A 21,685-nucleotide genomic window follows, 5' to 3' on the forward strand; every position below is an offset into this window, starting at 1 on the left:
GGAGCCGTGAGAGAAGGGTAGGTAATAGCCTACCAAATAAACGTCCCGCCAAAGCAAGTGGTCGCAGCGAACTGTGACTTGGCGCTATTGAAAGGAGTTCAACCTCTAAGCGATACTATACATTGGAAGAGTACTTACGCCCAAGTATCTGATTGGTCAAATGTGACGAGCGAACCCTAGTAGCTCAGTGAGTATGGGTCATTCCCCGTTGCATAAGGACAGTGAGAACACACTTGATTGTCGAACCAATATGTTTCGCTTGCAATGTCTAGAGTCGGAGTTATGCCAGTCTTTACCAAGGCATCAACTTCGAACTGAGTGAGAATTCCCGCAGCAGCAGAGCAAGGCCCCGGTGCACCACCGCCGACCATCTATATGCCGCGATTCAATACAAATAGATAATGAGAAAGAGAAATTTTACCGTGCAACCGTATCCTTTACACCCCGAATTAGCCAGCTGGTAAGTCCTTGCGTAGAACGCCAGACCTAGTGACGATGAGTTTCGTGAGACCGACGGAAATGTTTAAGCTGCAGCTTACCCAAGTTCACTGAGTATCATAGCGGAAAGTCAGCCAGATTGTGAGATCCAGTCATATTGTTCGACTCACCCATGGAAAGGTCAATCCCAGCTCGGACGTAAAGCAGTGCGCTATCTCGCATGTCGAGGATGGAGGTGTGGGGATTTGTAACGGGGTCTTGACCGGCGACGTTGGTATCCCACTGGCCATGGTAGTCATACGCTGAATGGATCCCTGAGTCAGTGGTGAAAGTGTCTGCTACGAACCCGTCTTACACATCATGTTGATATACGACACGCTGCTAGTGATCTTGTTGATCTCGAATCCTTGGAGGAACCAATAACCCGCCGGAGCGGCTGGTAGGATAAATTACAAGAACCAGGAAATGCAAAAACAGGAGACGCGTACCACAAGAGATAATCTGGGTGGGGAGCGCTGTTCTGAGGTCCTTGAAGAATGCAGTAAGGTTCGGCGTATCTGAGTTTACCGGATATGTGGGTGAGTGGAAGTATAGAGATGTATATGTTGGGGACTGACCAGTCGCAGGAGCATTACGTTCTATGGCACCCGGGTATTCTGTGGAATGGTATCAGCTCGTATCGTAGGCAAGGATCAGTCTTGCGAACCGAAATCAATGTCTGCATGTCAGTGAATGAGCAACCACCATCAGGCGGGATGTGTTTAAGTGCTACGCACCAATTCCGTCGACCCCAAATTCAGAAAGAAAAGAAGCAACGGAGGTGATGAATGTGTTCCTATTGGGCGCAGAAGATATCACAAGAGAAAATAGGTCTCGCGTCGGCTGGGATTCACTATGCGAAACTGAGACGGGGATCAGAATGACCACCGAGGAATGCTCACGAGAAGTCCCAGCCGCCAACAGCGATGATGACCTTGAGCTGAGGATGATTTCCCTTCTGAGCGACGAGCCGCTTCAGCAAGGGTACATCAGCGTCGTCCAGCTCTAGCAAGTATTGTGCTATATGAGTGAATACTGGTAGAAAATTATAGACAGCTTACGGATCTGCAGGCCTTGAGTAATAGTCGCGAACGCAAAGTGAACGTGCGTGTATGGGGTCCAGTCAATATCGTCCGGCGCTATGTTGATACCACAAGGACGCCGATCGCCAAACCCAGCATAGTACGCGACTTTACGCATCGATCGTGAAGTGGAACACGAAGGGAGTGTTGGAGCGAAGCAGTTCGAAATGCTGTAACGAGCGGGAAAAGTGTGAGTCGCAAGACGCCCACGTGAAAGGACGGGGCGAATTACCAAGGATTTGGTTGCTGGGAAATACTAATCAATGGAAGCAGGGAGTGACATGGAGATCAAACGTACCTGTGTTGTGCAGAAATCGCTAGTAAGGCCGCAAAATCCGAATGCGCTGCAGCATGCGTTCAGTGGACAAGTGGCGTTTCTCTCGCTTTGTGGACCGCACTGAAGTCCAGGGATGACGCTTTAATAGAATCGGAATCGTTAGTTCATAACCGAGACTCAAAACAAGCTGCTCACGATATTGGTGGCGGGTTTCCCGGTGATACGCACATCGTGAAGCCGACTTGCAAAGCGCTGCAGCCTACAGAGGAGCAATAATTCGTGACTCTCACTGAACGAGAGCCTCATGGGTTCACTTACCTTTCCATTGGAACGTCTTCGCGTTAAACGCCTCAATTTGGTCCACCGTGATGCCGAATTTCGTAGCAATGGCTACTACGATGTGAGTGATAGCAAAGACGCCAGGATGCATAGACTCACCAGCACAAAAGTCGCCAGAAACGACCGTATATTCGGCACATGTACCATTGGGTGATGGTGACGGTGTATTAGAAGGAAGCGTCCCAGACGAGATGCACACCTTTTGTCCTACGAGCGAAGGATTAAGTCAATGATCAATTTGCGAACTTGTGAGAGAAGAAATGGACCAAGTTGCAGCCGTGAGCAATCCAGGCCTGGGTTATCAGCAGCGAACTGAGCAGCAGTTAAGCCTGCGTTCGTGTAGATATCGAAGCTGACGAGGTACCATTGCAATGAGTCCTAAAACGACATTGAATGCTGGCAGCAAACACACCAAGTTGAAAAGGGTTGCCCGACAGTAGCTGTAGTACAGGCTATGGCAGGAATCGCATGAGTACGAGTAAGGATACAAAGTGAAGGTGTCTCACCGGCACCAAAGACGCTGATGGAGAGAGTGGATGCTATGACGAACAGAGCCAGTATCCTTGATGGCTCGCTTCTGGACGTCGAAAACATGGTCAGCTGTGATCGAAACTGATGCTCGAACGAAATTGGTACTCGCAAGCGTGCCCTTTATACGACATCTATACTGTGAATATAACCTATTGGAGTACGCATCTGATGCGTTGATAACGCACAAGGTTGCCCGGAAGACAAAAATAACAGTTTGCGATGGACTCTCGGGCCTCTCAGTACTCGTCTCGTCACCGAGCAAGGCATATCAAGAGAATGATTTTTTGCGAGGCCCACCAGCCGCTGCGTCCTCGCCGAGAGCGTGGTCCCTTTGTCAATTGTCATTGCCTGCTCCAGCGTGGAGCAACGTGGAACTCAGTGAACAAAAAATACAATGTGCTCGATTGAGGGGGGAGCGTTACCCCAAGGGATCGGCGAATGCGACGATATAGATCCCGAAGGGGGTGTTATGATATGTTGCCGGCCTAGGCAAAGAAGGAAGGTTATCGAACCGGCTTCAAAAAAGCCACTTTCGCCATTCGGTCGGCCGGGTTCGGGATACAAAGCAATGTCAGCGGCAAGCTTCACGTTGAAGGACCGTTTACCAGTAGATGCCCGCGTCGGGATCATACAATGCACCTCTCGAGTCCGAGTTCAGCAAAGCTTGGGTTGTATAATGTCAACGTCGTGAATTGGGTTCAAGGAGGGTCTTTACAGAATCCGACAACTGCGGTTCACGACTGACAGGAACCATCAAGCTTAGGCACCACCGACGCTCGTTCGCACCGGTAGCCGCTATCTCCAACGGCCTACGATTTACGAAAGGAGTCGAGTCACTGTGTACGAAAAGACAACTTTACCCTCTGTTCAGATCTCGCCGTATAGTACGGGGGACTCGTGCCCCTCGGATGGGAACGCTGAAAGTTTTCATCAGCAAGGGGGGGATATCTTACTCACCTCGAGCGTCAAGCACTCCAAGTCATTAGAACGGACGCATTAGCTCTAATTGTGCGACTTCTATACGTTATGTTCGGGCTAGTGTGATTGGGCTGGTGTGCGATATTTGTAGCAACGGCGGCGTTTGGTTGGCTCCGTTAAACGTCAAGACGGAAGAGAATCTGGAGTCCGACGGTCAGTCTTATCGTTCGATGTCACGATGAGGAGCGATGTAAACATAGTTCAGAGAGTTTTGGTACTCTTCCGAGGGTGGTAGCGCATTGTTCTCAATGGTGGTAACAAAGGAGAGGCCCCGGGCGCTTATGAGCCCATGAACATTTGAACCGTGGGACCGAAGACCTCGAGCAAAGAATGATACAATAATCTCGACAGTCGTCCCACGAAATTCGAAAATTACGAATCCCGAAGCTATGCTCTCCGTCAGAAAACCGATATATGTATACGAAGACGATACCCTAAAGTCGGAAGAACATACAGGCGATACTCAAGGGATACTTGCGTAATGTTAGCACTTGTTGTGGAATCATTGAAAACGAAGTTGGTAGTCGCCTAAATTGGCACGCTACGAGCGTATGGAGTGGGGTCTCCTTGCTGTCCCGCATGGAGCTGTAGAGTATTGATTTCGGGTCCTCTATCAATGTACGTTCAAATGGTCATCTTCAGGTATCCCGTGCGACTCATACTGACTTGCAGAAGGGATTCGCTATGTCTATGCCGTAAATCGATATACCAATTTGGATCATCTATCGCATGCTCCACCTACACGCAGGTCAACTTGAAGAAGGGACGAACTGTGCAGCCTGGAATAACTGCTGTGGTAGAGGGATTACATTGACGGGCAGACAGCGCGGTGAGAGCCCCATCACCTCGACGTCGAAAAGTAACCCAACCCTGCTATCGCCTTGACTGCATCTCAACCAAGGTCCCAACCCGGAAGCTTGAAGTAAAAGCTTTGATTTGAGGTCTGGAATCCCTTATCCCCTACTTAGTTGCGCTCAGTTGTGCCCTTGCCAGGTCTGTGGAGCCGTATCTTGTTCGGTTCAGCGATCAGACGGCTGGAAATTATCTATAGATTCACGTAGCCTGAATCCGATCACAGTTGTACAGCAAGAAATACAGCAAAGAATGGTGCCTGCCAGCGATGCATCACGTATTGAATAACGAAGCCCGCAGTTGCTCAGTTCAAGCGCGGGTCTTGAGGACTACCAATGGCCTATATAACAGGGCTTGGATTCCATGGAGTTAACTCCCAATCCCCACTCACTTCATAACAACATGAGCACCGTCATCGAAGCTCCCTACGGTACTTGGGAATCGCCAATCAGTGCCGCCCAAGTTGCTCAGTTGGTGCGTAAATTAGGATCGCTGTGACCTATAAACTAATTGATCGCTTATCCAGTCCAATTCAATAGCAGAGCTCCTTGTCGATCCCATCACGAACAAAATCTACCACGTCGAATTACGGCCAACGAACGAGGGAAAGAACGCCCTAGTCGAGTCTGATACACGTCGAGATTTAGTTAGTGGGGACTGGGATGTACGCACAGGGGTGCACGACTACGGCGGAGGTGCTGCGATCATCTACGGTGGTATCGCCTACTTCTCCAACTACAGCGATGGCCGGGTGTACAGCATAGATATCAAATCGGAGGGGGGCACTCCTGAGGCAGTTACTCCAGGTATGCCTCCGAAGCGAAAATTGCCTAATCAATCAATAATCAACTTGGTCGTTTCTGTTTACAGATAGTCAAAGCCTCCATCGGTTCGCCGATTTCGACGTCCATCCCAAGAATCCTGAACTTGTGGTAGCAATTATGGAAGACCACACCGATGATCCTAACGGCGAAGCCCCATCCAAAGTAGTGAATACTCTCTGCATCATTGACACGGTGGCGAAGACAGTCACTCCCCTGGTCTCTGGCGCGGACTTCTATTCTAATGCAAGGTTCTCGCCAGACGGTACTCGTCTCATCTGGCTTCAGTGGTTCTTCCCAGATATGCCCTGGGAGGGCTCTGAACTTAGGCACGCTAATGTCAGCGTCACGGAGGGGAAAGTCAGTTTGACGAACATCATCACTATTGCCGGTGAGCCCACCCAGATTAGCGTCGCTTTTCCATCCTGGATCAACAACGACACCTTGCTGTTCACGAGCGATCAATCTGGATATCAAAACCTTCACAAGTATACAGGTGGCCAAGCTACGCCGGTATTCCTCGAACCCATTGCTAACGACTTCAGCCAGCCGGCCTGGACGCTAGGCTGGTCACCGCATGCCCCCATCGACGAGGCTGGACAACATATCCTTTGCACGGCGTGGAAGGACGGGAAAACCGTCATATACCTCGCCGACATCCAAAGCGGGGCTCCCCCGAAACTCATCGAGTCGCCTTTCGTGGCCATCAATGTCATCCGCGCTGTTTCTACAGCAAGTCATCAAGCAGTATTCTCGTCCCCCAAAGTTGACGAAGAGAGTGCTATAATTCTTTGCACCCTGCCTTCTTCCCTTGAACCCAACGACGCCAAATTTACGGTGGTTGGACCTGCCGCAACGAAGGATATATCAGTCGAGTTCCCAGACGGAATTATTTCTGCTCCTCTGCCTCACGACATCGGCCCAGAAGATGCTCCTGTCCACGTCATTTACTACGCCCCTACCAACCCAGCGTATAGTGGTCCCCCGGGCGAACTACCACCTTGTGTCGTCAATGTCCATGGAGGTCCCACGGGCCTCGAAGGCCAAGGTCTAAACTTGACGAAACAATATTTTACAAGCCGAGGTTGGGCCTGGTGCGTAGCACCCCTGCGTGTCAAGATGCGCCTTAATAGCTTCTTAACAGGTTGGATGTCAATTACGGTGGTTCATCAGGCTACGGTCGTGCGTATATGTAGGTCACGCCTCTCCCCTGCTTCACACCTCATTCTGAGCTATACTTGAAGTCAACGCCTCGCAGGAAAATGGGGAATTGTAGATACAGAGGACTCGATCAAGGCCGTGGACATCCTTTCGAAAGAGCCGTACAGTCTCCTTGATGCTGGAAGGGCCGCGATCCGGGGAGGCTCTGCAGGAGGGTATACTACCCTCGCCGCGCTCACGATAAGCTCGAATCCGGCTGCCTTCACCGCTGGTACCGCGTCCTATGGCATCTCCGACGTAGCCAAGCTCGCCGAGTCCACACACAAGTTTGAATCCTACTACATGAACAAGCTCATCGGAGCCTCCCCAGAAGAGGACCCTCAACTGTACCAGGATAGATCTCCAATTTATCATGTAGATAAGGTCACGTCCCCGCTATTGGTCAGTACTTGCAATGCATACACCCGGACTGGATAACTCACTGCATGGAATAATAGCTGTTGCATGGAGAACTCGATCGCGTCGTTCCAGTGGAACAGGCCCAACAGATGCATGATGCCATCTGTGCAATTGGTCAGGCGGAATGTGAAATACACAGATATGCTGGCGAAGGTCATGGGTGGCGTAAAGAGGCCACCATCGAGGATGCACTCGAACAGGAGCTGGAGTTCTACGAGTGTCACTTGCTGCACTCCGAGGGAAGTGGCCATTGAGTAATAGCAGATGGCAATTACTTCTATCACCTATCTGTCGTTACTTATGTATATTCCATGTTTACTTCGCCTCTCTATCTGACCTGGAGCAATGTATATGATCTCTCATGCTCTCATGAGTGCAACTCACTTTTGTCCCAAACGGCTTATCATGGCTGACTGGATGCCCAGCCAATTTAACACCGTAGGCAAGCGGGTTGCGACTTGTAATCAGCGGGCTTACGTCCAAATACCCAATCATAGTAGGTCTTTGAATGGGCAGCGGAAATCAGTACGTAGCCAGCTACTGCTTTACCCTTCTCATTGTTACCATCTTCTTTCGTAGCTCGATCTGGTCTCCGAACAAATTCAGTGCCTTGCAGAAATCATAGGCCTGCTCCTTCTCCGAGCCCTACTGTACTGTCAACCTTACCATCACGTTCCCCAGCCCACCCGTTTCTGCGATCGCCACAATTATGGACTATTACATTTCCACAATTACACATTTACATTCTAGCTACTTACAACAAGTGCGCTTCAGCACAAAAGTGTTTCAAACGGCGAAGAAAGAATCCGTGTACAGAGTCGCCAGCCGTTTCAGCCCCCCGACGTGATTCTTCGTGGTATGGAAGCACCTGTACCGCATGTTCATATTCCACTCCGGGATGAATGTCTCCCGGCGGCCTACCACATTCTTCTGGCGCGTCTACACCAAACCCAAACCCAAACCACACGACCATTAATACATCAGCATCCTTCATCCTCTAACCACACGCACAAAAAGAAAGAGAAAAAAGAACACGCACCTCCCCTCTCAACGGGCGCGCCACAATCCCCAGACGGCGCACATTCGGGAAGGCGGCCTTCAGCCGCCGCAGCAAAAACACATCGATCTCCCTGACCTCGATCTCGAGGAGCTCGAGCCTTGGGCTTTGGAAGAAGTCACACAGGCGTACAACATCGTCCGGCGTAGACGAGCGTTGGAAGCAGTTTTTGAGGTACAGCTGTTCCAAGCGAGGGGCGTCGAATGTCCCGGACCAGAATGCATCACTGTCCACCCTAGCATGCAGTACCAGGTGCAGCTCACGCAGATTTGGGAGATGCAAGGAGCTCAGCCACGGGGAAGAGGATGAAAAGGAGGGTATCATGGGCGTTCATACTTGCATCAATAGGACTATGAGCGCGGGGTAGTTGTTGTTAATAGCGTGTATCGGCTCGTGGGCGCCGAGCATGACGTCTATATCCAGCCTTCGGAGGTTAGGCATGATGACTGCCGAGTACGAGATCATTAGGTGAGACTTCGGTTGGGGTAAACGTTAGACGGCGGAAACTCACTGTCATTGTCGAGAGCCGCAGATGTGAGGTGCTTGATCGTTGAACAGACCGACAGCTTCTCTAGTGTTGGCCCAACCTCTCTGAACAACGCGTGTATCCTTGTGAAAGCGACTCTGTCGCGCTGGACACGGCGCCGGTAGCGCTCAATACCGATATAAAGTTCCTTCAAGCAGGGCGCGCGGATGTACGGTGCGAGATCCAGCAGCAGCCCAAGTTTCGTGACGTCCAGTTGGAGTGTCAAAGATGTGAGGCTGTGTGGGTTGGGCACGCGATACCATAAGTCTTGGAGAGACTCAAGCTCGAATTCCTCGTCGTCCGCTGGGGTGTTAAGGAATATTAGTCTGATTTCGTTGAGTGTAATCGCGTGGGCGAAGACATTGCAAATGCAATCCATGAAATCCTCCCCGAAGTCGCATTCGGAGCCGAATGCACCAGGGTCTGCGTCGTTCGTTTTGGTTTCGTTTGCCATGATGAATGTGTAGTGTGTCTGCAAGGCCTTGAGATGCTGCATGCAGATTGAGATCTTCTGGATGCGCCTCGCGAACTGCGGAAACCTCCTAAACACATTACACATTCAATGAGCACGCCCATCCAGAACACACTACAAGTATAACGGGGAAGAATATATTTGGCCACTCACGCAGCGTCTCCAAGCCTTCGCATGAAAGTTTTGACATTATTTTCAACCTTGCTGACCTCATCGTCGTCGAAGGTCTCGTCTAGAATACTAAGAGTACGAAAGCGGTGGTCGAGCGCCACCGCGTAGAATAGATGATTGACGCGCCGGACACGCATGACTTCATCTGGTGGCAGATGCGAGAGGACTGCGCGCCACATTTCTGGGGGAAGCTCTACCGCGGGCTTAGTTACTTGCGCGGTTATATGAGGAGACAGACGGGTCAGTGGCGAAGGTGACGGAAACACAAATGGGACTGCTCGAGTATTGTCGGTATCATGGAAGTTTCGAGGCGATTGAAACGTGAAACGAGGTGGTGAAGCACCTGGCGTCCATGTAGAAATTCGAACTAGTGTGCGGTCGTCGTTGTTCGTAGCCATATTCTAGGTCGCAAGTATGTGGCTAACGATGAAGTCTGTGGGGAGAGGGATAGAGCCACCCAAATCAAAAGTCAACTCAGTGGCCAGCCCGTGACCACAGGCCTCCTACTCGTTATAGCTATTGCCACCCGATGGTTCTTCCACCTTACGCCGTGAACACGCATAAGAGTCTGGCGGACTGGCCCCATCGAGTTCAAATTAATGTCTTGCGTGTTTGAAGCTCGTAGCTAAGTCGGACGATCTGATCTTCCTCCATGCCTATGTATGTCGTGGTTGATATCTTGGTTATATGAGATGTCGTTAAGGAGGGAGCAAAGGACGAGGGCGAGCTAGCGATATAATAGGGTCCGAGGAGTCCAGCAGGTGCGAAGGTTGCAGCTTGAGGAAGAAGACGGGAGAAAGAGGAGTTGTGTATGAGGGGGGAGAATATCAGCGAGACCGGCCCATGTTGCCAAAACGTCAGAGGTGAGAAGAATGCGACAATCTTCAGCGACGACGGGAACCGCGCGCCCATCTCCGCAGCACATACCATCCCACGGGGAGAGCCGACGCTGCGATAGTGACTATGCGGGATTTCGTTACCTCAGACGAGGCATTCTATCATTTGCAATACTACGAAATAAGAATCACTTAGTTCAACGCCGATTTGATGGGCGGTAGCTGAGAATTGTGTTCGCTGTTATGGCGGAGGCGCAGAGTACGACCAAGGATATCGACGGCAAGGCCGACACAGACGGGGGCTCGGCTGAGAGTAGAAAGCGATCATGTGTATGTCTATCATTTTCGTGACTGAAGCTACAGATATTGTAGCTACTCGGAGCGACGACGTTAAGGAAGGAACTGATCCCAATCGACGTGGATGATATTCCTTAGGGACCGCACTGTTGCTGGTTCAATGACACAATTTCGAATTTTGAAGATCTTGAGGGGTGTCTGGTCTATGCGCTGTTGGAGAAGCTCACTAACACGGGGCGTAAACCTGCGATCGGAACGATGACCATCGAAGCAACATCTTATCAGCATTAGGCTCTTGAGCTGGGGTAGAATGCTTGTGTCCGACTGGTCCGTCAACGTCTGAATGATCCGAGGATGTTCCTGGGTCTCCAGCACCAGCCTCTGCACCTGATGATTCCGAACGAACAGCTCCTTCCACTCCTCGGGGTGCTCGATCGCACCAAACCCACTGATGTGAAGTATACGGACGCAGCGTGAGGGAAGCAATGTGTGCAGATGGAACAGATGGCGCAGCTGGTCCCTACTCCCCCCTTCCTCGCAGTGTATATCCAGCAGCGGCACTTCTCCGAGCGCCACCCCGATCTTAAAGTCCCACGCAAACTTGTTGAGGAGCCACATGCGATCTGCTAGCCCAGCTGACGTGCTTTGCGCCCAGCGGGAGAGGACGGCGGTCAGGACCTCGAGGCACCCCGGCTCCGTGAGCCCAGCCTCATGGGGGAATGTGACGGAGCGGAGGAGTACGCGGGCAGAGCATGGGTAGCGGACGTGCTGGAGCAGGAGAGCGATATCGCGGAAGTGATTGCAGGAGACGGACAGGGATGTGAGCTGTGCGAGATCCACGAGCGCGTACTTGGGATCCTCTCGCGCACTGGGGCTAGGGGGCGTCAGGAAGAGGGCGTGCGTGAGTGTGAGGTCGTGAAGAGTAGGTGTGGCGCGCAAGACTGTAAGAATGTCGGGGAGGGATAGCAGGCGCTTTGGTGTGGTAATATGGAGGGTTTGGAGACAAGGGGACGGCTGGAAAACACGTATTGAGGGGAGGTAGATGTTTTGGAGTTCAAGGGTGTGTAGGCGGGGCATGTCCATGCTGAGGACTCTTTCCATGGAGATGGGTGGAGCGTCGGTGGCGCGCACTTGTCGTCGTAGGGCTAGGCGCTGCATCTCCGGCAACGCCCTGTTCTTGGAGGGGAAGAAATCTAGGATGGCAAGAGACTGGCCACAAATGTCGAGGTCCTGGATCCTCAGGATCTGTGACGACACAGCGCTAAGGACAGATCGGTCAAGCAGCGGCCTTGTCCACTGGATATGCAGTGCACCCTGCTTCGAGCGCGCGAGCATGAGTTCGGCGCAGTCCTGCGACTTGATCTTCGATAGATCGAGGTCATCCCACAGTTGCGTTGTACTGACGAAGACCTCACGCCAGCTGTGGCAAACGGTAGCGACATTAAGGCCGCCCGGGAAGTCGCCAAAGTCGCTGAAACTGCGGCGTACAAGGATGAAGAGTTTGGCGAGGATTTCGGCGGGGAGTTTTGAAATGGGGCTGTATGCATTCCTGCGCACTTTGAGTTGTAGTATGGCGGCTTCGTGGGCAGCAATTTCTGCTTCAATGAGGTTTTGAGCGGTGCAATTCGATGGGGTATCGAGGTAATCGCCTGATTGTGGTGTTAGTTATATACGGTCAATAATGAAGAATAGCAGAAGGCGTACGGTGGGTGAGCTCTGGATTGGGGTGAGGCTTTGATACGCCGTACTCTGATTCTGACTCTGAGTCCGAGAACATGTCGAAAGACCTTAGCAATCTGACCACTGGTACGTGAGGTTTGCGCGTGTGCTTCGGTGACTCACTTAGGCGCCCATCGTTTACGCTAACTTTACGGGGTTCCTGCTGGGTTCTTGTCTTCAAATTCGAACCGCGTTAACTGAGAGTCTCCCATCGTTTGCCTTCTTCCGCGAGCTATTTCCGTTGATTCATGAACGTGTTGTCTCATGGAACCATCCAGAGGAGGAAGAGAGGGTATTCTGCCCAGAAAACGTGGAGAATTGGAGTCGAGTGTGGTGGTGTGAAGAACCCGTAACGCCATGTGTGACTTCGATCGAGGTGCGTTACTCGGTCACTCCTCTCTGTGTTCCACGTCGCAAAAAGTCCGTCAACCGTCCAAACGCTTGACTTAGAAAAATCCTGCTTCATTGCGCTGAAGTATCGAGCGAAAATTTATTCTATCAAATTGCTTACAGAGCTTGGCTACACATGGCGCAATCGACTCTCCTACAAACAATCTGGCTGTCGCCAGAGTCTCCCAATTTCGCTGCAGCTCCGCTCGCGCAATGGACGTTAATCCTTCCATATTGGGGGCCGTGGCTGCGGGCTATGCGTATGGTCTACTTGCTAGTGTTTTTCCTCACTTGGGACAAATTAGGACGAACGTAACCTCCAAGTTATCCACTCTCCAGACCTTCCTTCACTCGTTCACCAGGTTTCAATCGGTCGAATCAGTCGGATCTGCGTAATTCCTTCAAATTCGTGATGCTCTATCTCATTGTCTCTGCGCGTGCCCAAATGGTAAAGATCTCCTTACACGCACAAACCTTCCTTTGACTTTCTCCATGTGACTCAATGCCGCCAACTCGGGGGTACTTGATGGACGTGAAACACGCTTGGTACTCCGCGCTATTCAAGCAAGTCTCGATATCCTCGACAACGTGTCCAAAGACCCAGAAGGTCAGTTTACCTTGTCCACGACTACCTAGCTGCTAAACCGTTAATCGGACCCACCTTAGTTCCCCCCTCGCCCCCCGCCCCCCGGGACTTCAGCAACTTGAGAATGGCAACATGGACGAACCCTCCCATGACGACAGCTTCTACACGTCAACATCGAAAGAAATCATACGCAAGGTCACCCGAATATCCACGCCAAAGCGCCGCGGACGTTTCTCATATTTGCCTCTACATCAACACATTACTGAATGCCTCTCGTACCTGCTGTACATGCCGTACCGCAGTCCAGAACACACGATTGAATTGCTGCCCCTCTCTCAGTCCCGTTCGAGCATCGTTCAATGATCGGCGTTGTCGTTGGACCGAATAGAAAATGTCAAAGTCGGGCGGCGTGAGTGCAAGTCTATTGACTATGTTCTATGCTCTATGTTCTGATTCTGAACACACCCAATAGTTACCGCGCCTCAAGCTCAAGGCTTGAGCTTGAGCTTGAGATGTCAGAAACGCGCGTGTCATGTTCCGAGTGCTTCAGATCGTCTCACTACTCTTACAGACAAGGGAGTACCATTATTCTGTAGGTCCGCACCCAACTCAACACCTACAATCCACCCTGTGCGTCTTACGTTGACCAGCCGCGCAGGTTCAGTGTAGCGTGTCCCTCTTCATGTCAGAGAATCACTGCCAATGAGGGTTCCCCAGCCCTCCGTGTAACCTCTAAGGCGCTGTTCCATGCGCTTCGATCCTTTCCATAGGCCACATCCGTGCATGACCAAACCTTCTGCGACATCATAGAATTCTCTTCGGTTTCGAATTCGCTTCTAAACACTCCTTGTCACCGATGCGCTTAGCAGCACGCATCTCCGTTAGTTTCGACGAATTGCGCCATTCTGAATTGCTGGTGTTTCAGGAACCCATCCAAATAGCACTAAGATGATATCTACATCTCGTCGTCCTGGAGTATAAAGTCTCAGTCAATCCACATACTGTTCTCCCAACCAACTCTTCCGCCTTGTGACGTAGTGAGCCCTTTGTATATTCCCACAATTCATCGAACTGACTTCACGTCGCAGGCTACGCACCAGCACTGAATCCAACCCCTGATCTAGCCCCAGCACCGACTTCTACGAACTATGACTTCCTACAATATCCACCAGCAGATCTTCTCGCTCTCATTCGCGTCAGGCATTGCGACGGGTTGCCTAGGCACGCAGGCCGATCTCCAGCAGAAGATGGACGACGCGCTGCAGCCCTCTATCGACAAGCTGCACATCGGGCCCTGGGAGGTCGTCTGGGGGCCAGTCGCCTGGAAGCTCAACCCAGACGACACATGCTCCTCCGCCGACCACAGCTTCTACGTCGCCCGCAACGCCGCGGCGGACTGGGGCAGCGGCACACTCTGGAACACCTACGTCGTCGCAATGGCAGGCACTGCTACGAAATCGGATGTGGACTTTCACGAAGACGTGGATATCGACCGCGTCGTCGACTTCGAGACGTTTGCACGCGATGGGGGGAGTTCCGTTCCTGTCCCCGTTGACCCAGATTCGATTGACCCGTCGAAAGCGTATATCGCGTTGGGCACTGCCAACGGCGTAAATCGACTCTTGACCATTCCATCCGCTGGTGACGGCACGACGCTATCCCAATTCCTGGGAGGAATCCCCGCCGTTGACGATACCCGCATCGTGTTCACCGGTCATAGCCTTGGAGGCGCACTTTCGCCTACTATTGCTTTGACTGCTCTCAAAGCAGGTATCCTTAGCAATATCCCCCCAGGGAATACCTTCGCATATCCAATCGCAGGACCGACTCCGGGGAACCGCCCATTCGCTGACCTCTTCGCCGAATCGTTTCCCCTCGTCACAGTCGGCCCCAGCGCATACCAAGTCTGGAACGCAAACATCTGGAACCAGTACGATATCGTACCGCACGCATGGAATATCGGCTCTGTCGAGGGACAGAATCTCTGGGATATTCTCAGGATTTACGGGGACTTGCCTACGGGGCTAGCTTTGACGGTCGCGTCGGCGATTGCAGTCGTGACCAACGCCCGGATTACGCCTTCCGGGATAGACTATGTGCCTATACAGGGCAGCAGGATACGTCCGCTGCCTGCGCCCCCGACCCCACAGTCGTTTGAGGAACTTCGCGACATAGCTGGGCCCCAACACGTGCAGGGGTATATCGAGTTTGTTGGAGCGGCTGTCCCTCCCGCGCTATGCGAACCACCTAGCCCGCAAGCTACGCCCGTGCTTAGAGTTATTGACGAAGGGAGGAAGAGGAACAAGAGGAATGAGGAGGGAAGGAAGGAGAAGTTCTGAATCGTCGTTTTTTTCCTCTTGTACTTGTTTGCTTACTGCCTCGGTCTGTTGCTCGTCGATTCTCTTCATCGAAGCCTTTCATTGATGGGAAATGAATCCATGATATGTACCTCATGTTCGTATGCATCGTTTCCTATTACTGTTTGATGCAGTACGTGCTTATCCCGCTCGCGACATCGATCTTGTGGTTTGAGCGGCCATATCATTCTTAAATATCCCAGAGCTCTAGCGATACTGTGGGGGCTTCTGTTGGTCGGGCACGCGTGAACGGACGACTAAACGAGCATTTTCAGTTTGAGATGACAGGACTATCGGTTGTGTGGTGACTAGCGGTGGCTACAATGAAGTCAAAATTTGGTTTGAACTTGCGCTCTTGACCGAATGAGATTCCCACAATAACAAATATCTTCCCACAGTCAGAACGTCTTTCAAAGCTCCATGGTCGCTTTCTTTTTTCAACGCCACCTGCCCGTCGAGATCATTGCATCGATACCTTAGTGCAGTCCGCTGAATTCCCACCAACATGTATCGCGCCGATATCTACAAAGTCTAGATTCCCGTTCGATTCTCGTGCAATCCGCGCAACCTCTTGTCAACTTCACCAAGGTCAACACATCCATGTACAAGCAAGTGAAGCCTGTCGAAATCTCTACCGAATACAACGACGATGAGGACCACAGCCCATATAGTATGGATACACTGTGATTCTCAATATCAGTGCCATCGCCAGGAGCCATCCATACGTTTCTCCTTGCTGCTGCCTTGCTTCGAATAGGAACTGGGAACGCAATTTGGGTGCCTGCGTCGCTTTGGTTCCTCTCGTTCACGACTGCGGGGATGTTCTGAGGTGGATATGAACGGGTAAAGCGACTGGTGCTTCGCTGCGGGTTCTTAAGGTGAATTCTTATCAGTCAGTTGATGGCTAGACCTCCTGATAACGTGCAGACGTTTAGATTTGAACGATTTTCTATATGGTGTAGGCTCTTCGCATACCAGCGAAACCGTTTATTTTTGTAGATGCCCTTCACGTATGAACGTCAAGGAGTCGTTTCTCGCCGTATCTCCCCGTTGACGCGCTGAGGTATGAATTCTCATCGGGTTGCTCCCGCGCCAGCATTGCTGAGGACACTCATTCCACGGAACGGCCGTGCTTGTATCGATCACTAAATTCACGAAAGCAGTGTACTCGATGTGAACGCTCCTCCGGCGGAACACCAGCGGCCGTAACTAAAAGTATCATACTAGTCAACTCTCGGAGCTGATGGTACGTCCATCTATAGTGTGATCGTCTCTCTAATTCCTGCTACAGTGCACTTTATTACTGGCCGTCGGATTGTCAGGCGCCACCCCTTACGGCAAGTCCATGAGTGTCAGAGCATTGAACCTTGCTTCGATTAGCGATTCGTGTACCGGTTGGAGGCTACGTTTTCGTCGCACTCCTGTTCGAACTCGTGGTTGGTCAGGCGTTTCTAACCCTGGTGTTGATCTGATGACATTCGGCAGGTTACTCTGTTGAATGAAGTACATCGCCGAGTCGTCCTAGAAGTAAGATAGCCCTCACGATCTGCCATCCGACTCATCAACACCGTGATGTAATGAGCGTGAACGCAGACCTGGCAGCAAGAGTTACGGGACATCTCACGCCGTGAATTCGGGTATGTCAAGTGATTACTGGTGAATGGTACGCCTTGTTCAGGCCCAAAGGAGGCTAAGGTATATAACTCTCGATCCTCGCGAATCGTCGTTGCCCCCATGCCATGCTTTCCGATTACTGCTGCCGGGGGGGTGCAATAGCAGCTACGCAGTAGTCCACTACACTACCGCGCGCCCCTAGGCAACTTCCTTGTCGACGTCCTGCCGTTCCTGAAGTATATCCCAAGCTGGTTTCCTGGGGCTCGCTTCAAAGCCTACGCGGAAAGGGTGCGACCCGATACTGTGGATATGAGGGAAGCTCCATATAGACAAGGTTTTAACCTTTTAGTGAGTACTCTGCCGCTTACAGTTCCATCCAAGTTCCGTCACCTTGCCGTTCTGGTGATACCGCAGCGCGAAGGGAAGGGCCAGCCAAGTATTTTATCTCATTGTCTACAAAGGGGCGTGTACAGCATTGATACTCCCCCCGATGAAGAGGTAATCAAGGATGTTACCTGGATCGCTTACGCAGGTGCGCATCGTCTTTGTGTCGTTCGTATTTCAGCTCATGAGAAGTCTGCCAGGCGGTGCTGAGACATCGCAGCCATGCTTCTATATCCCCAAGTGCAAAAGAAAGGCCAAGAAGAGCTCGATACGTACCTAGGAACACGACTTCCTATCTTTGAGGATCAACACTTACCATATGTTCGAGCAATCATGCTGGAAGCTATAAGGTCTGATACTTACTCCCAACTTCTCCTTTCTCCTCATTTGTTACACATGCTATCCTAACCGTAGATGGCAGTCCGTGTTTCCGTTAGGCAGGTTAACTCGTTCCTTTCGCCCTCGTTTACCCCTTATGATCGCCCAACAGGAGTGGCACATCGCCTCACAATGGACGACGAATACAAGGGATATCTTATACCGAAAGGATCCACTGTCTCCGATTTTACTTGGCAAGCTCCCAACGTCGTGTGCGGCGTCATCGAGAAATGAACCATCTCTAGGGCACTCTTGAGAGACGAGGAGCACTACCCCGATCTGGACACATTCAATCCAGAACGATTTCTGAAAGACGGTGAAATCAACCCCAAGACTCTCGACCCAATCCCGAACTTCTGATTTGGACGTAGGTTTGTCTCCACATATTGTCAACATTATTTCTCGTCTACGTGGATGCAGAATATGCCCCGGTCGCTTTTTTGCTATGGACTCGCTTTTGATGTCGATTGCGTCTACGCTCTTCTGCTTTGACATCACAAAAGCGAAGCACGCGGAAGGTCGGAACATCGAACCGGACATTCGGTGGGATCCTGGGTTCACAAGGTAGGCGCTTGCGTCTGCGTTGGGTATCTTGCTATAGGCTGCTGATGCGCTAATCGCTAATGAATGGTTGACAGACACATAGTTCCGTTCAAATGCTGCATCGCGCCCCGCTCTGCTGAAGCCGCGAAACTGGTTCAGGATTCTGAGTTTACGTGAAAGACCACACTCTGCGACCACCGGTATAACTAGGTAGATGTCCTGTGTGCCCATAACCTTCGGTTCAATTTGGCAATGTGAAAGGGAGTCGATCGTTCACATTACTTCCCAGAAGAAGGACAGTATTGAAGACCGCAACGAGGCGAAGTTTGACTACGAGTGCCCGTCCAATGAAAGTCACCTATATGACTTTCTTATCGGGGATTCAATAGGCCCTTCTGCGGGAAACACCGTATCGAATACCACGAGACGAGGGCAGCAAGCTGGAATTGCGTTATTTATGACGTATGACTTTGCTCCCCATTCGACGTTCGGTTTCGTCGAACTGTCCCCCAGTCACATCAATGATCAGCCTCACTGTGGCGGCAAAAGACACCCCGTATAATGAAGTTATCCGGAACACTGACAGTTGGGTGGACGGCTATTACGAACGATTTCGTCATTATCGGTGAGTCGACATATACAGCACAGGTTTTCTTGCATAGGTTTTTCTAACGGAACGTTGAGAAGACATCCGAATCGCACCACCTTAACATTCGTGTCTCCTCTGCCGGGATGCCCGAACCCCTGCCCAAGGGGGTAGGGGGTAAAAGGGTAAAAGGGGATGGAGGGTTTGCAACTGGCTGGGTAAAGGAAGCCAGAGCTCCCATTCGAGATCTATACTCTGAAAACAACTGGTATGTGAGGCTGACTTGCTAATGGTCGAGATTCTCACTATCACCACAAGACTCACGCTCAGCAAGGCTCAGAATTTGGAAGAAATACGACTGTCTGCCCACCGGAAACAAATCGACGGAAGCAAAGCACTATACTCCTATCGGGCAACGGAACGGATCGGCCAATGACACGACCACGGCTAGTAACAACAAATCCAACTTCCGGGGCAAAAATGCCTCGAATCCGGACCAAATGTGCGGATGTCGAGTGAGCGCGGAAGGAGTGCAAATCCTAGAATAGGGGTTGGAGAGGTATATAAACCTCGCATCTGTCTCTTCTTCCAGCAGCATCTCTTCGACATCTACCAGAACAACATTTATCACCATGTCTACCATCATGCCTCAACTAACCCAACGACTCAGCAAAATCATGTCTTCCCGTAAGCAAGTCCACAAGAAGTCAATCCCTCAGGTAAAGCCAGCACCCCCTCCTTCAGAACCTACCTCTAACCGTTAATCGATTTCAGAAGGTTGACGCTCCCTCTCCTGTCGACAAGACACAGCGTCTCGCTGCCAAATGCGCAGAGTACACCACGCGCTACGTCAAGTCGTCTCCCTGCCATTACAGGACGCCGACATTCAGCACCCCTGAAGTCGACCTCGAGACGTTCATCTACCGCCTCCTAAGCACATCAGACGCACCACTCCTCACCACCGTCTACGGCACACTCGCGCTCATGGGGCACATAGCCGAATCTGGCTTATGTCGGAAAGCATCCTCGTCCCCGCACCACTTCTTCCTCGGCGCGTTCCTCGTGATGACCAACATCACTTGGAACACGATTTGGGACGACGAGCCCTGGGTTGCGCGCACGGAGGGGTTGGTGCCTCTCAGCGAAGTGGAGGTTTTGAGAGACGAAGTTGAAGATGCGCTGCGTGTTGCGGGGCGATCGCAGTGGGACGTGCTCAACGAGATCATCAACTCCGAGCTCAAGACCCCCATCGTATCCGCAGAGCGCACGCACGAGGTCATGCACCTCGACCCCAAGTGCAGTGCGTACTGCGAGACTGTTTTCACCCGCTACACCACCGGCAGGACCACCACTTCGGTCAAGATATGCCACTTCTACAAGTTGAAGATGGTGGGAGGCAAACAGGTCCCTGATCGCTCAGATCCTTGGTCTTCGAAACCTTCCCATGAAACACGTTCATCCGCCTGACATTGTTCGCTTGTACTGAACATTCCGGACTTTTGTGGACATTTCGCTTTTACTTACCCCATTGTACGCTTCTGGTTTACGGACATACTATTGGACACTTCCGTGCTACTCCTCTTGTACAATCACATTTGCTTCCGCATTGTTATTGACGCCCAGTTTCGTTCTCAGAATACATATTCATGAGTTTACCATGATCATAGTGTTCGAAGAGAATTGCCCAGACGTCCTTCAAAAGTGCGTGGACGCTTGTTTGTCCTTCGTTTTAGTTTTGTTCGCCCTTTCAACGACCTCAACGATGTTGCCCTCTGCCTCAACGCAATGGATGAACAGCTCGAATCCAGGAACGAAGACTTCCACTACCCAAAGCAATCCTCAGGGCTGAGCGTTCCAAGAAGCCGCCACCACGTACACTCACTCCTGAATCCTGATCGCAACCCAATATCCAACATCCGCCGCAGGGGGTAGGGATATGGTAGTGTCGCTAGTGCTTGCTCGGTTGACGGTGAGTGCTTGTATTCGCCTCGCAGTGGTCATATTCTCACAATAGTTCCGCAGGCTCAACAGCCGCGCCTTAGTGCTTGCTCCATCTTCCACTCCGGCTTCCTGCTTTGTACCCTGGATGAGGTGACTTTCACTCACGCTGCGGACTGTGAAGATCACTGACTTACTAGGAACGCAGGCGCGACGTCGGGATTCAAGGCGTCAAGGCCAGCAAACCGCAAATCGCAAACCGTTGCTAGCATACGCTCACTAAGTACTCAGCGCCAACTCAGCGGTCTCCCGAAACTCTCGCGGAGTTTTTGTCCGAAGGTCAGATTTCGGACGTCACTTTCGTGGTATGGTAATACGGTGAGCACCCGATCTATCTAACAAAGGTTCGAGCTCTCGAGGCTTAACATGTAACATCCTGCACTTGATTTCCTAGTAGCGGTCGTAGTGGATGCCTTTCTGACAGGGGCGGGGTAAGGCGGAGAGGAAGCCGTGTAAATGGCTGGCCCCATGACGAATCCTGAGTCTCGAGATCAGAATCGAAGTATATCCTCACATTAGATACTACACGCTGTACTACAACATAATGCTGTACATCATTTACCTGCACAGAGCAAGCAGCTGAGAGCCCTACAGAATTCGAAAGAACACGCAGGTGCCGTCTGGGTCTGACTTGACGCGAAGATGCCTGTGCTCAAAGAGAGTTGAATGTTGTAACGTTGATTCTTGACCTTCGATGCTCATTCGAGGGTTTACGTTGGCATGCCTGGTAGAATTCGGCTCCAGAGACAGGGCAGACGAGGGCCTGAGCGGAACCGATAGCGTGTTTGTTTGCC

The 21,685-nt window shown here is 51.5% G+C and overlaps 7 protein-coding genes across 7 annotated transcripts; 4 read left to right on the forward strand and 3 right to left on the reverse strand.

Moving 5' to 3' along the window:
- Positions 1-29: 29 nt before the first annotated feature.
- Positions 30-2,769, reverse strand: PC9H_005847 (uncharacterized protein; the record flags this gene model as incomplete). Its single annotated transcript, XM_036775406.1, has 17 exons — positions 30-84; positions 139-176; positions 234-371; positions 422-486; positions 609-740; positions 794-874; positions 927-995; positions 1,056-1,094; positions 1,215-1,330; positions 1,380-1,482; positions 1,539-1,729; positions 2,032-2,095; positions 2,155-2,226; positions 2,275-2,382; positions 2,442-2,527; positions 2,588-2,627; positions 2,682-2,769. 17 exons carry the CDS (start codon positions 2,767-2,769, stop codon positions 30-32), a joined length of 1,485 nt encoding a protein of 494 aa, XP_036631425.1.
- Positions 2,770-4,938: 2,169 nt separating this feature from the next.
- PC9H_005848 (uncharacterized protein) lies at positions 4,939-7,231 on the forward strand (the record flags this gene model as incomplete). The annotated part of the gene is made up of 6 exons (XM_036775407.1): positions 4,939-5,010; positions 5,063-5,342; positions 5,407-6,451; positions 6,502-6,549; positions 6,602-6,959; positions 7,016-7,231. The coding sequence occupies 6 exons, from the start codon at positions 4,939-4,941 to the stop codon at positions 7,229-7,231; spliced, it is 2,019 nt and encodes a 672-aa protein (XP_036631426.1).
- A 283-nt stretch (positions 7,232-7,514) lies between these two features.
- On the reverse strand, positions 7,515-9,601 carry PC9H_005849 (uncharacterized protein; the record flags this gene model as incomplete). Its single annotated transcript, XM_036775408.1, has 4 exons — positions 7,515-7,622; positions 8,017-8,320; positions 8,542-9,102; positions 9,186-9,601. The coding sequence occupies 4 exons, from the start codon at positions 9,599-9,601 to the stop codon at positions 7,515-7,517; spliced, it is 1,389 nt and encodes a 462-aa protein (XP_036631427.1).
- Positions 9,602-10,429: 828 nt separating this feature from the next.
- PC9H_005850 (uncharacterized protein) lies at positions 10,430-12,113 on the reverse strand (the record flags this gene model as incomplete). Its single annotated transcript, XM_036775409.1, has 2 exons — positions 10,430-11,985; positions 12,041-12,113. The coding sequence occupies 2 exons, from the start codon at positions 12,111-12,113 to the stop codon at positions 10,430-10,432; spliced, it is 1,629 nt and encodes a 542-aa protein (XP_036631428.1).
- A 2,066-nt stretch (positions 12,114-14,179) lies between these two features.
- Positions 14,180-15,370, forward strand: PC9H_005851 (uncharacterized protein; the record flags this gene model as incomplete). The annotated part of the gene is made up of 1 exon (XM_036775410.1): positions 14,180-15,370. The coding sequence occupies one exon, from the start codon at positions 14,180-14,182 to the stop codon at positions 15,368-15,370; it is 1,191 nt and encodes a 396-aa protein (XP_036631429.1).
- A 2,238-nt stretch (positions 15,371-17,608) lies between these two features.
- PC9H_005852 (uncharacterized protein) lies at positions 17,609-18,124 on the forward strand (the record flags this gene model as incomplete). The annotated part of the gene is made up of 3 exons (XM_036775411.1): positions 17,609-17,736; positions 17,824-17,958; positions 18,010-18,124. The coding sequence occupies 3 exons, from the start codon at positions 17,609-17,611 to the stop codon at positions 18,122-18,124; spliced, it is 378 nt and encodes a 125-aa protein (XP_036631430.1).
- A 1,401-nt stretch (positions 18,125-19,525) lies between these two features.
- PC9H_005853 (uncharacterized protein) lies at positions 19,526-20,360 on the forward strand (the record flags this gene model as incomplete). The annotated part of the gene is made up of 2 exons (XM_036775412.1): positions 19,526-19,612; positions 19,668-20,360. The coding sequence occupies 2 exons, from the start codon at positions 19,526-19,528 to the stop codon at positions 20,358-20,360; spliced, it is 780 nt and encodes a 259-aa protein (XP_036631431.1).
- Positions 20,361-21,685: the final 1,325 nt, after the last annotated feature.

The sequence above is a fragment of the Pleurotus ostreatus genome (genome assembly GCF_014466165.1).
Source record: "Pleurotus ostreatus strain PC9 chromosome Unknown scaffold_4, whole genome shotgun sequence".
Classification (NCBI taxonomy): domain Eukaryota; kingdom Fungi; phylum Basidiomycota; class Agaricomycetes; order Agaricales; family Pleurotaceae; genus Pleurotus; species Pleurotus ostreatus.